The sequence below is a fragment of the Rhinatrema bivittatum genome, chromosome 5 (assembly GCF_901001135.1).
Source record: "Rhinatrema bivittatum chromosome 5, aRhiBiv1.1, whole genome shotgun sequence".
Classification (NCBI taxonomy): Eukaryota; Metazoa; Chordata; class Amphibia; order Gymnophiona; family Rhinatrematidae; genus Rhinatrema; species Rhinatrema bivittatum.
In genome coordinates, this window is record NC_042619.1 from 343,649,579 (window position 1) to 343,667,448 (window position 17,870).

The 17,870-nt window shown below is 43.8% G+C and overlaps 1 protein-coding gene across 1 annotated transcript in view; it reads right to left on the minus strand.

Annotated features, from left to right (window-relative positions):
• SLC15A1 (solute carrier family 15 member 1) overlaps positions 1-17,870 on the minus strand; it is an 80,392-nt gene that overhangs the window by 25,050 nt on the left and 37,472 nt on the right. The window contains exons 11-14 of the mRNA XM_029604484.1: positions 14,680-14,724; positions 14,555-14,587; positions 14,374-14,462; positions 7,481-7,562 (exon numbers count right to left, since the gene is read on the minus strand). Coding sequence (XP_029460344.1) covers positions 7,481-7,562; positions 14,374-14,462; positions 14,555-14,587; positions 14,680-14,724 — 249 coding nt within the window. The remainder of the gene's footprint in view (positions 1-7,480; positions 7,563-14,373; positions 14,463-14,554; positions 14,588-14,679; positions 14,725-17,870) is intronic.

Below are 17,870 nucleotides of genomic sequence, written 5' to 3' on the forward strand. Positions count from 1 at the left end.
GCCAGGGTCTAATTGCCAAAAAACTAGATTCTGACCTAATTGAGGGGATGCATAGCAAGTTAGCTTGACTTGATCCCAAATTTCTAGTTGGATTATACCAACTCTGGTCCTCAAGAGCTATAAACAGGTCTGCATGAGCTATAAACAGGTATGCATGAGATTGATTTGCATACAATGGATGAGTCCATGCACATCTATGTTTTATTCATTGTGGCTTTCCTGAAAACCAGACCGGAGTTGGCCTTCCCTGGATAATAACACAATCCAACAGGTGTGTTGCAAAATCAATTGCAAAGGTCCATGTAAAACAAACCAGTAAAAACAATTTAAACAGGAAAAGTTCAATAATTCCAAAATGCCAGATCTTTATTGAAATGTCAGTCCCCCATTTTGGAATTATTGAACTTTTCCTGTTTAAATTGTTTTTACTGGTTTGTTTTACATGGACCTTTGCAATTGATTTTGCAACACACCTGTAGGATTGTGTTCATGTTAGTGTGTTTGCTCATCGTTCCGCAACTCGTTGTGGGTTCTTCCCTGAGGCAGCCCCTGGTGGGGTGAAACTCGGCCGGAGTCTGGCGTTTGTTTGAATATATTGTCTCCACTCAATAAAAAGGTTATTTTTGGACTACACGGTGTCTAATCCACTTTGTTGCCCTAACACCATAACAGTCCATTCTTTAGATGGGGATGACATATTTTCTTTGTAACACCTGACATGGCAACACAAGCATCTTACATTTACATTAATTGTGATAAGTAACCAATGCAACTTCAACGGTAGAGGTATCATGATGGTTTTACACACATAACTTTGCTCATTTCAAATTATGATGCAAAGTTATGTGCATGATGACATGCTATTTCTGTATGTAACCTTTTGAAATATTTTGTTACATTTGTAAGTCACAAACACTATCCTGAAACACCTGCATGAATGCCTCTTTTTTTTGTATATGGAAAGTTATGACTGTAATCAAATTCTATGCATATTTTTAAGCTACTGATAATCTACACAGTGCACACACAGCCCCATTGTGGGCCCTTGTGCTGGAGTGAGGTTGACGCTACCTACTGAAGGGGCCCAGTAGGTCCTCACTGCCAACAGGCAACACATGGTACAGAGATGGACTGGAGCTTTGCCTTTACCAGCCCCATTCCCTGCCGGTTGAGCCTTTGGGTTCTGGGGGCCGGCAAGTCTTAGGAGAGCGTCTCTGATGAAGAGGAAGGGTTGACAGTGGTCTGGTTGGAGATGAAATGAGGTTACGGCTTGGCCAAAGCTGAAGACAAGGCTGCGGCTATGGATGAGGCTGAAGATAAGGCTGCAATTTGGCTGAAGCTGAAGATATGGCAGTGGAAACATATACTACCGAAGGGTAGTCAACCTGTTGCTGAGGCAGTCAGGACAAGGCAGAGAAGACTCTTTTTAGGGCTGGGATCATGATGTCAATAGAGGGTGCTGCAGGTTCTTTCCCACTGCGGGCCTTTTAAATGTCAGGTTCTTTCCCACTGTGGGCCTTTTAAATGTACCTGGATTCAGTGTATGCACGCCTAGAGGTGCCTTGGAGGAACTATTACTGGTGGAGGCCTGCCACATGTCAGTGGCATGCTGCCATGTCTTATCAAGCCCAGTGTTTGGGGTGAGTGAACCAGCTTGCAGGGCAGCCTGAGAGTCAGAAAACAATACCCCCTATCTTAAGCCCCTTCCTCTTAGTCCAAGGCTTTGGTTTCAAGGGAAATTGTTTAGGAAAGTCCCTTATCAATGCATTGCCTGAAGGTTGGTAGCCAGTTCCCACAAGTTCTCTTTTGGGCCAAAATGTTTCCAGGTAATAACTTATTAAAGTTTGCCCTGCTGCCTAAGAGCATCCAGAATTTCTTCCACAAACTGTGTGTCTTCTTCCACAGTTATATCCGTGATGATAGGAGGCTTTCTGGATGGCCAGGAGAGGATTACTGGCTTTAACAAGGACACATGGAACACATTGTGAATTCTGTTTTTGGGAAGATTCAACTGAAAGGTGACAGGACCCATCTCTCGGTGAATGGAATCGGGTCCAATGAAATGCGGTGCCAGGTGTAGGGAGGAAGTCTGAGATGTAGGTGTCATGTGTTTAGCCAGACCAAGTCACCCTCCTTGATTTGAGGCACTGGTCAGCGTTTGGTATCCATGTATTTCTGTGGTCGAACAGCCATCCAGGATATTAGTTGAGTAGTTTGAATCCAGAGAACTTGTAGTTCTTGAGCAGTGAGCGATGCTGCTGGACAATCGACAGTGAAAAGTAGTGGGAATAGAGCCCGCAGAGAACTTCCCATGTACAATCTGAAAAGGTAAAGAGCTGATGGCGCTATTTATGTGATTATTGTGGGAGAATTCAGCCCAAGGTAGCAAGGATGCCCAATCATCCTGCCTTTCATTGACATAAGATCAGAGAAAAGTTTTTAAACTGTGATTGGTCCTTTCGGTCTGCCCGTTGCCTTGGGGATGATAGGCAGTGGTGAAATCCAATGTGATGCCAAGCTTATGGCAGAGAGCCTTCCAATACTGGTCCATAAATTGAACTCCTCTGCCATTGCATATCCTTTCTGGCAATCTGTGTAGGCAAAAAATATCTGTACAAAGATGGGCCAGTTCAAGGGCTAAAAGGACAGCGAGGGGTACAAAATGAGCCATTTTGGAGAACCTGTCCACAATGAGCCATATCACTGTGGAGCCACGTGAAGGAGGAAAATCCACCACAATGTTGGTGTCTATATGAGTCCAGGGTTCTCTGGGGGCTGGTAATGGCTGTAAGAGGACCCAGAGTCAGGCATGATCCATCTTGTTCTTTGCAGAGGTTGGACAAGATCTTGTAATTCTTTTCGTCCAGTTTAATGCATGGCCAGTTTAAGCTTCTGAAAAGCCTCACATGCTTTTGGAGCCCGATCTCTAGTATTTGCCCCTTTTCGTGTTAGGGCTATGAGTGGAGTGGCCAAAGTTGATATTACCATTAATTTATTCATAGATAATTAGTGAATCTGAGAAATCTGTGCTCGCATACTGACTGGATGGGGCTAGTCCAAGATCGCCTTCTGTTTTGCAAGATCCATGTTGAGCCCAATACTGGAGTTGGTGTATCCCAAGAAGAGCAGGCTTTCTTGGGATACACCATACAAGTTGGTTTTACGTAAACACTGGAGCACCTATTCCACTTGAGTCCTATGGGTAGAAGATGAGGCAAGAGAAGATGAGGTTGTCATTAAGATATACCACGACAGATGAATACAAAGAAAATTTCATTCACCATTTTTTGGAAGATGGCTGGGGAGTTGCACAGCCCAAAGGGCATGAACAGATTTTTGTAATGACCATACCATGTATTAAAGGCAATCTTCCATTTGTCTCCATCCTTGATTTGTATGAGGTTGAATGCACCCCTGAGATCCAACTTAGTGAAAATATGAGCTCCCTGTAGGCGATCAAATAGTTCAGAAATTAATGACAAAGGGTAGCGATCATTCTTAGTAATCACTTTCAAACCTCTGTAATCAATATAGGGTGCTAATTTTCCATCTTTCTTTGTTACGTAGAAGAACTCTGCACCAGCTGGCAAGGATGGACGAATGAAGCCTCGGGCAAGGTTCTCTTGGATATAGTTGCTCATAGCCTTAGTCTCTGGTCCCTAGAGCGGCTACACCCTGCCTCATGGAGGGTCCTTGCCCGGAAGGAACTCATTTCCACAGTCATAGGTACAGTGCAGAGGTAAGGTCTCGGCCTGTTGTTTGGAGAAAACATCTAAGTATTCTGCATATTGAGGCAGTAAGAGTCTGAGCAGCGGCCACAGTAATAGAGCCTGAAGGACCAGGTGCCATGATACGAGAGGTGAAGCAGGATGGTCCCCAGTGGGCCAACTTGAGTGTAGATCAATTGAGTGTGGGTTGGTGCTTTTGCAGCCGCGGAAGGCCCAGGACAATGGGGTTGACTGCTCGAGGTAGAACGTAAAGTGTAATAGAGCAGATCTTCCTCCCTACCGGAGTACTTCATTCTGAGTCTATCTGGTGTGAAATACTCCTCGAAAAGAGTTTGCTGTAGTCTGAGGAGACAAGTGGGTGTTCCAAGGGGAGTGTAGGTATCTGGTAGCATTTCACTAAGGCTTGGTCTATAAACCTTCCTCCGGTGCCAGAGTCCAGGAAGACTTGGGTGGTGAAGCAAGTATCATCTTGGGTGATATCTACAGGGAGTAAGAGCTGGGGAGCAGAGGATTTATAACTTAGAATTATCTTCCCAGTTAATCCTAGGCAGGAGAGTTTCCCAGCCTGTCTGGGCAATGGGCCACCAGGTGCCCTGGACCAGCACAATACAGACACAAATGGTGTAATCTATGGTGAGCTTTCTCTTGAGCTGCAGTCAGCTGTGGCTCAACTGCATGGGCTCCTCCTGGGTCTTGGGTTCAGAGGGCCAGAGTGCTAATAAAGAGAGAGGTCTTTGAAACTGGGGCACCAATGAGGTAGTGCATCGAGTTCTGTACTCCCAGGTCTTCTGACATTTCCAGTCGATGTGCCCAGCCAGGGCGATGAGACCTTCCAGAGATGTGGGTAGCTCCCGAGCTGTGAGCTCATCGTTAATGCGGCCAGCAAAGCCCTGTAGAAAAATGGATCTTAGACTAGGCTCATCCCAATTCAACCTGGAGGCGAGTGTCTTAAACTGGATGGAGTATTCCGCGAGGGTGCGGGTGCCTTGCTGAATCTGGAGCATATCGAAAGTTCTGGTGGTATCTCTTCCTAGCTCATCGAAGACAAGATGAAACTCATGGAAGAAGGTTGCCAAATCTTGCAAGATAGGCATCCTCTCTTTGGAATTGAGAGGACCCTAAGACAACATGGTGCCTCCCAAGAGAGAAAGGGTATACATCATTTTTGTCTGATCATCTGGAAATGTAGCAGCCTGTAGCCTGAAGTAAATCTGGACGGTTTATAAAACCATGGCACTGTTTGGGATCCCCAGTAAAATGTGAGGGTGGTGAAAGCTGAGATACAAGTCTAGCAAGGGCAAGAGCCACATGGGGAAGCAAAGAAGTAGGTCTTGGTGTCTGTCTTAAGGCATCCACAGTGATGGCCAACTTTTTGAGGGTCTCAGTAACCTGATTGAGGACCTCCTCTTGCTCTTGCAGCCATTGTGTCAGACCAGGAATTGCTTGAAGTGAAGTCACTGGGGTCCATGGCCTACGCTGAGGGGGCCTAGTAGGTCCTAACTACCAACTGGTGTCACACAGTACAGAGACAGACTGGAGCTTTGACTTTACCAGCCCCTTTCCCCGTGGGTTGAGCCTTTGGGTTCTGGGGCCAACAGGTCATAGGAGAGAGTCTGTGGTGAAGAGGAAGAGAACAGTGGTCTGGTTGGAGGTGAAGTGAGGTTATGGCTTGGCCAAGGCTGCGGCTATGGATAAGTCTGAAGACAAGGCTATGGCTATGGCTGAGGCTGAAGACAAGGTTGCAGGTATGGTGGAGGCTGAAGACAAGGTTGCGGCTATGGTGGAGGCTGAAGACAAGATTATAGCTATGGCTGAAGCTGACGGTAAGGCTGCGGCAACATACACTTACGAAAGGTAGTCAACCTACTGCTGAAGCAGTAAGGACGAGGCACAGAAGACGTTTTATAGGGCTGGGACCATGACATCATCCGAGGGCACTGTAGGTCCTTTCCCACCAAGGGCCCTTTAAATGTGCCCGGATTTGGCATGCGCACGCCTAGAGACACCTTGGAGGAAGTGGTAGCAGTGGCAACCTGTCCCATATCAGCGGCATACTGTGGCATCTTATCAAGCCCGGCGTTTGGGATGAGTGAACCAGCTCATGGAGCATCCCGCAAACCGAGAAACATAACACAAATTATATGCATAACTCCTTATTTTACATGTTTAGTTCTGAGAGAGTTTTGAATATTTATCCCAAAATGGATACGAGTACATATTTAATAGACTCTCTGTGTTGAATACTCATGTAATCATTAAATGGCTGATTCAACCACTTTGAGGCCAGAAATGAGGCAGAAGCAAAAAGCTATTGAAGCAGGCCAGCAAATATAATTATTTGCTATTCTAAGCTGGAGCAGAGGTTGCACAGGAACCCTAATAGGATTGAAAATGAGCACATAAGCGAGGTACCAACAGTGGCTCCTGGAAAGAGGAGATTTCACTGAAAAACGCAGCCTAATCCCTAGGGACTAGATGGAGGCCAGACCCAGGAGTGAGGTGTGGGGCTGAAATCCCCCAGGATGCCACCGCCTGCAGAACTGTGCAGAGTTAGAACGGAGAGGTTTCTCAGTTATGTGGGAACTGAAATGTGGGCAGTCATTTTTCACTGTTTGTCCTTATGTTGTGTTGACTTCCTGCCTGTGCATGCTTCGTGCAATTTCTCACCTAGCTCCAGATATTGCTGCCAGCACAAAGCGACTTTGCATATCAAAGAAGGCATAATGCACAGGGAAATGAGGCAATTTAATAAATTCCATTTAGAACAAGGCATTATCGGCTCATTTGCATGCAGTTTGCTTCTATTCAAGCACCTGAACATGTTCCCTTACAGGAATGAATTGCAAAAATTTTTCCACCAAATCTTGCAAATAGCTATTCATCTTGGCCTACATTCTGGTCTCAAAATTGCTGACTCTTCCCCAATGAGATTTTTTTTTTAACTCCAACTCATGTACCACATTTAAGAATTCTGAATTAATGCACGGAAATAAATCAATATAAACTCGTTATTTCTCATAATCTAATCCATACAATCAAAGAATTCTTTTTCCACCATTTTTTTTCCATTTTAAACACAAAAATGCACATTAGCATTAATTCCAAGGAAAACTGATTTAAAAAAAATGTTATTGATCCTTAAATGGCAGTCAAAATATTTCCCTTCATTTTTCGAACTAATTTGAACTAATACTTAATGAGGCAAATTCTATAACAGCTAGTGTAGGGCTGAAGTCCATGTCTAGAAAACACATACGGACTTCAGTCCTAATTTTCAAAGCGGACTTCCACACGTATATCCATGTTGAAAATTATTGGATGTGCGCGTACCACTGTGTGACTCATGCACACACACACACACACAGACAGATTTCTGCCTGCTTGGGAGCAGGTACACATGCATGTGTGTATATTTGCGCACATACATTCAAAAATGGAATCCATGCATGCAAATGGTTTCCTAGCTGCAATCCTACCCCCAGGAATGCCTCTTTCAAGTACGCATAAAAGTACACGTGAAATCACCTCCACGTGGACTTTTACCGGGGTAATTTGCAAATAGGTTTTGAAACTCAGCTCAATATGTCTTTATTTAAGGGTGCGTAAATCTAGCATTGAATATATTAGCTCACTGAACTTTATGGAAGAGTATTTGTCAATTAAAGCCTGTACATCAATGTCCTGAAGCTTAGTGGGAATGTTAAATTATTTTCTGCTATTAATACAGTCGTGTTGGAGTTCACTTTACTTACATCAATTTCGATTTGCACCAGTGCAGCAGCGACAAACGCCATGGCCGCAAGAAACATGCCAACCGTCATTCTCTTCAAAGGCCTAATAGTACAGCAGAAATGCACACGTTGTGTTTCTATTTTTGCCATTTGTTTCACTTGAATCCAAATTATTCATCAATCACAATTAATTATAATCAGTAATACATGTTCCCTGCAGAGAGTAACCTCTAAAATTATCTTTCTGTCGTGTTTTAAGGGGAAAGAAGATCCTGCTATAAAACATCGCCCAACCCTTGGGAATCTGACATGGTTACAGAAAACATTACAAATCCTTATCTGTTTGCCTTTTAACAGGGCCTTGAATATTAAAGGCAAATGTCAGGTAACTCTCAATTCTTCTGTAGGGCTAGACTTGAAAGATACGGCATTGGCATCCGTTTTTATAAATGACGAACAATACTTCTAAAAAGACATTGTTCAAGATATGCATTGTTTTTTCTTGAACGAATATCATGGATGACATCCGCTCTTGAAAGGAGCCTCCTGCATTATTCACTTCATCCTGCAATGACTTTTATCATCAGGGGCCTATTTTATAGAACTTCATATGATCTGTAATTTTATAGAACGTGCTCTGTAATTAAATGGACAGCCCCATGCCTTTGGTTAAAAATGTCAGTTTTTTGTGTTCTGAATTGCAAAAGGAATAATTCTCCAAGCCCAATACATATCAGTTGGCCATTATGACAGGTTCCTTATTTGCATCAAAAAAATAAAAGTAGCATCTGATAATCTAATTTCTCTTTTCTGCAACTGAATGTCCTTACCAGAGCAACACAGCAGTAATTACTTAGAAATTATTCTGGATTCCTACAGAATCCTACATAACACCCATGCATAGGTCATAAAAAATGTAAACCTTTGCTGCACTGTGGGTTAAAATAAATAATCATAGGCCCGTAGCAAACGCTAAATTATTTTCCTTTTGAGAATGTATAGATTTAGATTTTAAAAGTGTTGCAGGTACAAAAACGGTCACATACTCGCGTGTGTAGGTCATGCGCGGGCAAAGTGACTTAAGAAGCCGGGAAGGGCGAGTGTAGATGCGAGTATGCACACCTAAAAAACGAAGGTGGAAAAGGGGCAGATCATGGGCGTTCTGGGGGAGGATCCAAGACTGGTGCACATAATGACAGATTTTACGCAGACAGCCTGTGTAACTTTGCTACCGCTTCTCGTGAGCTCAGGAGGGGGAGAGAGAGAGAGAGAGACTCTGGGGTACGTTTTAAAACATAGCGCGCGCGCTTACTTTTGTTGGCGCACCAGGCGCAAACAAAAGTACGCCGGATTTTATAAGATACATGCGTAGCCGCACGTATCTTATAAAATCCGGGGTCAGCGCGCGCAAGGGGCCTCGGAGGGAACTTTCCTTCCGCCTCCCCCCACCTTCCCCTCCCCTTCCCCTCCCTAACAGCCCCCCCCCCCGGCCCTATCTAAACCCCCCCTACCTTTGTCGCAGAAGTTACGCCTGCTCGAAGCAGGCGTAACTTTGCGCGCGCCGGGCCGGCTGCCACGCACCATGTTCCGGTCCGGGGGCTGGTCTGGAGGCCGCGGCCACACCCTCAGAACGCCCCCGAGCTGAAACCACACCCGTGGCACCGCCCCCGGATGATGTGCCGACCGCGTTACGCCCCTGACACGCCCCCCGATGACGCGCCGACCGTGTCACGCCCCCGACACGCCCACCCTAAGAAAGCCCTGGGACATGCGCGCGTCGGAAGCCTATGCAATATAGGCGCTCGCAAGGCAGTTTTAGAAGGGTTACGCACATACCTTATGCGTGTAACCCTTTTAAAATCCGGCCCTCTGTGCACAGTCCCTCTGACACTCTCTCTATATATATATATGTGCCCTTCTAGAGGGGCACTTTGATTTGGGGTGAATTTTCAGGAGGTGGGTTGGGGGGGGTCGTGTTACAGACACATTCAGAGGTAGTCATAGTAAAGTTGACATCAGTAAAGAATTGTAGCCCTTATAAGTGATGTCAATTTTACTATGACTACCTCTGAATGTGTCTGTAACCTCCCACCCCACCCACCTCCCAAAAATCCACCCAAATTCAAAGTGGCCCTCTAGAGTGGTGCCTATATATAGAGAGGGAGTGTCCTTGACTCTATACAGAGGCGCTCTCTCTCTTGCTACGTGTGTATAAAGGCTGTAGAAGTATGCATGGAACAGTATTTTATATGCTATGTGCGTAGTTTATAAAATGAGGCTTATTTTTCCTCGCACTGCAGTAAGCATGTTTATGAGCGCACATGAGCGCACATGCATTCCTTTTAAAATGTACCAGATATTTGCTTTTGATTTGCAAGTAAAAAGTGAAGAGAATACCTCCCTTATTGCTCACTGAAATGCACAGCAAAACACAAAGAACCGAAGCACTTGTTTTGTATAACAGACTCTTAAACAACCAAAAAAACAAAGTATAGAATAATTTTTCAGAGGTGCTAATATACACCGGAGTAATAAATCTTTTTTAATCTTTTTCGTCTTTAATTTGAATTAATTTAATTGTTGAACCGCATCAGCAAGCCTGACAACGGCAGTGAACCCACTTGCCGTCCGGACTTCTCGTCATGTGCGGCAGATGTTGTGTAAATATTATTGAAGTATTTCTAATAAGAGGCAACTCATTACATATCCTCTGGATCCCGTTGTAAATGAGATACAAGCAACAAGAAAGACTGCACTGTCCCAACTGACACCCGACAACGGCCGGTGTTTCGCGATCAAAATCGCTTCATCAGGAGTAAATATTCACAAATCTCTTCGTTGCGGCAAATGCTGTAAAGAGGTCAAGAGGACACTTTACTGTCAGTTACGATCAATATTTAAAAATACTTAACTTAGTGTTGAATGTAGCACCGCCAACCTTTCCGTAGGACCTGATGGTCTCACAGTATTTTTCCGCCGTACGGGACAGACCGCCCCAGGACGCCTTAGTCCTTTTAAAAGCCCGCGCTTTAGCGCCCATAATGACGTCATCACGAAACTGACGTACACAGATGATCATATTGAACCAATTGATCTAAGAGCAACTTAATGCTAATCAGTAGTACAAAGAACAATCAAAGAAACACTTGCAATTCTAATGCTGAGTTCAACCCATCCGGTTCTACGGTCTGAAGTCGATGAATCCATCGCTGTTCTGCGCGTAGGAGGCGATTGTTAAAATTCCCGCCTCTCCAATTAGGAGACAATTGTTCAAGAACACACACTTTTAACTGTTCAAAATTGTGTTGAAACGCCATACAATGTGCAGTTAATGGAGCAGTTATCCGACCAGTGGAGATACATGAACGGTGTTCAATTAACCTAGTCTTAAGGGCACGTTTCGTTTTGCCTATATACAACTTATTGCAGGGGCACTGTATTACGTAAATTACCCCTATAGACCGGCAGTCCGTGATATTTTTGAGGACAAAAGTGAAATTTGCTCGAGTAAAATGTATCGCAGATGTTGTAATCATTACTGCACATATTGTGCATTTTCCACATGAGGTATGAATTCCAATGGTTGTTTTTGATTGAGGCATCATGGTATCCGAATGTACTATTAAATCTTTTATGTTAGAACCCCTGGTAAATGCAATTCTCGGAAAATCATCAAATTCACGATGAGTCTGTAGAATGTGCCAATTGGCGAACATAATCTGTTTCATTGTCTGGGTCATGGACGAATATGGCAAAACACAAGTTAGTGTTTCTGAAGTGTCTCTGTTGCGTGGCAGAAAAAGCCAATCTCTGTTTGTAAATCTAGCGCGAGTGAAGGCTCGCTTCACACACCGTACGGGATACCCTCTATTGATGAACCGTTCTGTGTGGCTGAATGGGTGCAATAATCATTTGCATTTTACTTCGGAAATTAGTTTCACTGAGATACATTTCTTGGATATAAAAATTCAGAAGAAACATCTGGGTTTTGATACTTCGATTTATAGGAAACCAATAGCTTCTAACACCTTTTTGCATTTTAGTAGCGCCCATCCCCGCGCTCTGAAGGAAAATTTGCCGGTAAGTCAATTTTTTAGATTACGAAGATTATGTACATCTACAGATGAATTTCGTCATCAAGCTACATCACTTACAGAACGGTTCATCAATAGAGGGTATCCCGTACGGTGTGTGAAGCGAGCCTTCACTCGCGCTAGATTTACAAACAGAGATTGGCTTTTTCTGCCACGCAACAGAGACACTTCAGAAACACTAACTTGTGTTTTGCCATATTCGTCCATGACCCAGACAATGAAACAGATTATGTTCGCCAATTGGCACATTCTACAGACTCATCGTGAATTTGATGATTTTCCGAGAATTGCATTTACCAGGGGTTCTAACATAAAAGATTTAATAGTACATTCGGATACCATGATGCCTCAATCAAAAACAACCATTGGAATTCATACCTCATGTGGAAAATGCACAGTATGTGCAGTAATGATTACAACATCTGCGATACATTTTACTCGAGCAAATTTCACTTTTGTCCTCAAAAATATCACGGACTGCCGGTCTATAGGGGTAATTTACGTAATACAGTGCCCCTGCAATAAGTTGTATATAGGCAAAACGAAACGTGCCCTTAAGACTAGGTTAATTGAACACCGTTCATGTATCTCCACTGGTCGGATAACTGCTCCATTAACTGCACATTGTATGGCGTTTTCAACACAATTTTGAACAGTTAAAAGTGTGTGTTCTTGAACAATTGTCTCCTAATTGGAGAGGCGGGAATTTTAACAATCGCCTCCTACGCGCAGAACAGCGATGGATTCATCGACTTCAGACCGTAGAACCGGATGGGTTGAACTCAGCATTAGAATTGCAAGTGTTTCTTTGATTGTTCTTTGTACTACTGATTAGCATTAAGTTGCTCTTAGATCAATTGGTTCAATATGATCATCTGTGTACGTCAGTTTCGTGATGACGTCATTATGGGCGCTAAAGCGCGGTCTTTTAAAAGGACTAAGGCGTCCTGGGGCGGTCTGTCCCGTACGGCGGAAAAATACTGTGAGACCATCAGGTCCTACGGAAAGGTTGGCGGTGCTACATTCAACACTAAGTTAAGTATTTTTAAATATTGATCGTAACTGACAGTAAAGTGTCCTCTTGACCTCTTTACAGCATTTGCCGCAACGAAGAGATTTGTGAATATTTACTCCTGATGAAGCGATTTTGATCGCGAAACACCGGCCGTTGTCGGGTGTCAGTTGGGACAGTGCAGTCTTTCTTGTTGCTTGTATCTCATTTACAACGGGATCCAGAGGATATGTAATGAGTTGCCTCTTATTAGAAATACTTCAATAATATTTACACAACATCTGCCGCACATGACGAGAAGTCCGGACGGCAAGTGGGTTCACTGCCGTTGTCAGGCTTGCTGATGCGGTTCAACAATTAAATTAATTCAAATTAAAGACGAAAAAGATTAAAAAAGATTTATTACTCCGGTGTATATTAGCACCTCTGAAAAATTATTCTATACTTTGTTTCACTGAAATGCACAACATGATATCATGTTTTGTGGCACTGCATCAGGGGCTCTCCATGTAATCTGCCTGTGCTTCAGTTCACTTTGTGCAAGAGTTATCTGCAAAAACCACACATAACAGGATTAAAAATACCTTCTCTTATTTTCATCAGGCAAGGTACTTATTGTTACTTGAAAAAACTTTCACATTACTTTCAGGCCGATACAGTACAGGGCGCTCCGATGGAGCGCACTGCTAGCCGGCATTTGGACGCACGTTTTGGACGCGTTTTGGACGCGTTAGCTTAACCCTTATTCAGTAAGGGGTAATTTCTCCGGTGCCCGGAGAAATTAGCGCCTACCTTTGGGCAGGCGCTAATTTCTGAAAGCAAAATGCGGCTTGGCTGCAAATTTTGCTTTCTGAATCGCGCGGGAATACCTAATAGCGCCCGCAACATGCAAACGCATGTTGATGGTCCTATTAGGTTCGGGGGGGGGGTTGGACGCGCGTTTTGGACACGCTAGCTTTACCCCCCAAATGCCGCACCGCCCCTGACACGCCCCCGACACGCCCCCAAAGCAAAGCCCCGGGACTTATGCGCGCAGAGCTGGATTTACGCGCGCAGGGCTTTTAAAATCTGCCCCGTTATGTGGAGAACCCCTGATGCAGTATCACAAAAGACGATATCATGTCGGGGGTTGCACTGATTTTTTACTTGCAATTCTAAAAAAATTATAGTTTTCAAAAGGAAAATAATTTAGTGTTTGCTACAGACCTATGATTATGTATGACCCGCAGTGTGACAAAGGTTTACATTTTTTATCACCTATACATGTTTGTTATGATGCTAATTTTGAGTTAATATTTTGTGCATTTGATTGAAAGTATTTTTTGTGTGTGACCTTATTTGCACCAAGCATCTACCATAAAATACCTTTTAAAAGTTGACCATCCGAATGAAGCAGGAAGATCACACCATTATAGAAAAGTAGGTTAATCTAGACAATTCTGCTCATGTTCTTGTAGGACATTGATAACACCTGAAAGGGATAGTGGATGCATGGAACGGCCTCCCCGTGGCCTCTATATGAATTGAAGAAATCATGGAACAAGCACAGATGATTTCTAAGGGACGGGAATGTTGAATTGATGGTGTAGAGGGGCAGACTAGCTAGGCCATCATGCTTCCATGTTTTTATGATATACTGAGTGCAATCTTTCATCGGCAGGTATTGCAGGACCTCTATGACTGTAGAAATGGGTGACGGGCGATATGTAATTAGTCTATATTAGTTCAGCTATCTGGAAATAGGTAAAGTAGCTTTTTGTAATCTGAACTAAGCTGTCAGAAAACTAAAGAAAATAAATAGTACTCACGTGAAGTTTAATTTGCATTTTCTTATCAAAGGATAAACTATACCATCTACAATGGGGACCATGATGACAATCAAAATAGCGTTTACAGTCTGTTGCAAAAATAAAATCAAGATAAAGTTTAAATCACCTGGAATACGTTATGAAGGGTTTGAAATGCTCAATAGGAAGAATACGTTATTACCTGCATCTGCTCGGGCTCAATGTGAATAGCTCCCTGAAAGAAGAGGCATCACTGGTTAGAAATGACAAAACAGATTGCAAGAAATGCAGATAAGGTCACTGCAAAATAAAGACGTCATAACCTACAAAGTCTCCATTCATTGTGGTGGCTTGCAAAGTCCATCTTGATCCCTTGAGAAAACAAAATCAATAAAGAATTAAATTAGACGCCTTTCCACTCGAATCTTTATGGCAGAATCTGATCATAGGAAAGATAACTAGGAAACTCGTTTTCTGTTAATTTGATCCTTGATTCAAGAGTTGGCAGCGCATAGCACAGAAGCAACCCTACTTATTTTAATGTTTATGTCTAATTTGTATGTCTAAATTAAAAGCAATGGAGTTTGCTTTCTGATCTCTTTTTCCTGATGTATATATATCATCCTTTTGGTAGTCTGTCGTTCTGCTGAATCTACCAGCATTTCAGTCTCTCTCTCTGAATTTTGCTGGCATCTCTAACATGTTCCACTTCCTGAAAATTCATTTAAATATTATCTCTCACAAAATAAATGGATATCCAGCAAAACTGTGGGACTTAGATTTATAGATTTTATACAGCGCAATATAAACAGTATCAAATTCCAATGTTTTATGTAGCAGTATTGCTTTTTGACATTGGAGGGCGCTTTTCCAAACATGGGGGCATTTATTCACTCCCTGTGCCTAGGAAAAAATACCTGCACAGATCTGCACCTGCTATTTCTGCAGGAACTTTTCCCCTTCCAAATAACGTGCGTAGTTTTGAAAATGGAAAAACTATGCACATTGTAGCATTGCCTGCTCTAACCCCACCCTTGGAAAAGCCTGGGGCAAATGTATGCGCGTGGTGGAAGAACACATGAACTTTCACCCACAGGAAGTACGACATCAAATTTACAGGGGTAAATAAACATTCACGAAGCACAAAAGACTTTTGAAAACTGCCTTCTCTAAAGTGTGTTTGTTTAATCAAAAACACTATTTGCAAATATTATTTAAAGCAAAGCAAACAGATGGATTTCAACCTGATTGAAGTGTAATTTACAGCATGGCCTTCTCTGAGATCTGCTGGGAAAACCCCATCACATTTTTTCCATGGATCTCAGGGATATCTGATACTGATTTGCCAAAACACGATACGGAAAACTCACAGTAGATTTCCTATATATCCACACTGCATTAAATTCCCAAGGATCTGCTGTGGGCATTATCTTAGACGAACCTTCAGACTTTTCTGGATTCTTTCATTGGCTTTGAGAAGCTCTTTTAAAACATTTATGCATCCCTATTAATGCCAATTATGAATCAGAAATCATTCCAGATAGAGAGGGAGAAGCTGTACAGAAAGACATGTTTCTACCTTTCCCCATCTCTATCCTTTAATTTCATCTCCCCTTCTGTCATTGTTTTTGACACGGGTGTGCGTCTTAATTAAAAGATAATTCATAACACTGACAAATGTCCAAAATGACCTTGTCAACTCCTTGCATATCAAATGACCTCTCAGTAGAGTTGGTGGAGACAGAAACAATACTAGAATTCAGAATAGCATGGGATCAGCACATAGGACCCCTATTGGCATGAGCCAGAGTTGGCATAGAACTGAGATCATTTCATCGGTGGTGGAATTAGGCTGACTAGATGTACCCAATGATCCTTATCTGCTGTCACACTGCAAACAGCCCATTCTTCACTTCCTCAAGAGTAGGGGTAAAAGAAGAGGTGATAAGGACAAAACAAATGGACAGAGACTGGACACTCAATACAGCGATACTGCAAACGCTGGGATAGCCATGTTGGCACTGTGTGTATACAATTCCCCAGAAATCAATTTGGTTGGTGCTGGCAGGTTGATGGTGGCTAGACATTGGAAACATACTGTCCAGTAAATCCAGACCTGGAGGTTAGGAGAACAGCCTTGCTTCTTCTGATAGCTATTTTCATTATTGCAAAGCTTGGTGGTAAGACATGGGAAGAAGGTGACAGATTATGGAAATAAGAATAGGATCTTGTATGCTCATATTACAAGGTTCGTAGAGAAATACTGAGATAACTCTGTGTAGGTTATGTTTACAATCCAAACAGCAGTGCTACAACTGCATCAAGCTTTCAAGAAGACATTGAGGTAAGCTGCAAAGAGTGGTAGGTGCAACCTTAAACAACAGTGGTAAAGCTACATCAGACTTCCAAGAAGGAAGAAGTAGCCTGTACATAGTTAAAATCAGAACATAAATGAGCATAGGGATGTTGGATGTTTTGGGACAACATCTTCATTAATTTACAAAACTTGGTAAAAAGATATGGAAGGGGACCTTGGTACTGGATTAAGTGTCAGTTTTATAAGAATCAAAGAGGAAGATGACAAAGTCTCTAATGTTCCATCATAGAAGTGGTGGAGGCAGAATAGCAGTGTGGGAATGAGCCTGGAGACAAACTAGACGGACCCCAGCCTTTCTTAAAACAGGTTCTTTATTCATAATTTCAAATATGCACAGGGTACTCTACTTATAGTGTGTTGCTTCATTTCAGCTCAGTGTTTGGACACTAAGGGGCGGATTTTCAGAGCCCTGCTCGCGTAAATCCGCCCGGTTTTGGGCGGATTTACGCGAGCAGGGCCCTGCGCGCCGGGAAGCCTATTTTACATAGGCCTCCCGGCGCGCGCTGAGCCCCGGGACTCGCGTAAGTCCCGGGGTTCTCGGAGGGGGCGTGTCGGGGGGCGGGCCCGGTCGTCGCGGCGTTTCGGGGGCATGTCGGCAGCGTTTTGGGGGCGCGTACGGGGGCGTGGCTATGGCCCGGGGGCGTGGCCGCGCCCTCCGTACCCGCCCCCAGGTCGCGGCCCGGCGCACAGGAGGCCCGCTGGCGCGCGGGGATTTACGCCTCCCTCTGGGAGGCGTAAATCCCCCGACAAAGGTAAGGGGGGGGTTTAGACAGGGCCGGGCGGGTGGGTTAGGTAGGGGAAGGGAGGGGAAGGTGAGGGGAGGGCAAAGGAAAGTTCCCTCCGAGGCCTCTCCGATTTCGGAGCGGCCTTGGAGGGAACGGGGTAGGCTGCGCAGCTCGGCGCGCGCCGGCTATACAAAATTCATAGCCTTGCGCGCGCCGATCCAGGATTTTAGTGGATACGCGCGGCTCCACGCGTATCTACTAAATTCCAGCGTACTTTTGTTTGCGCCTGGAGCGCAAACAAAAGTAGGCTATTTGCGCGCCTTTTAAAATCCGCCCCTAAGTGAACTTAATAGCAGGTAATGGACTTCTCCTCCCAGAACTTATCCAATCCTTTTTTTCCCTAATCTGGTGCCTGC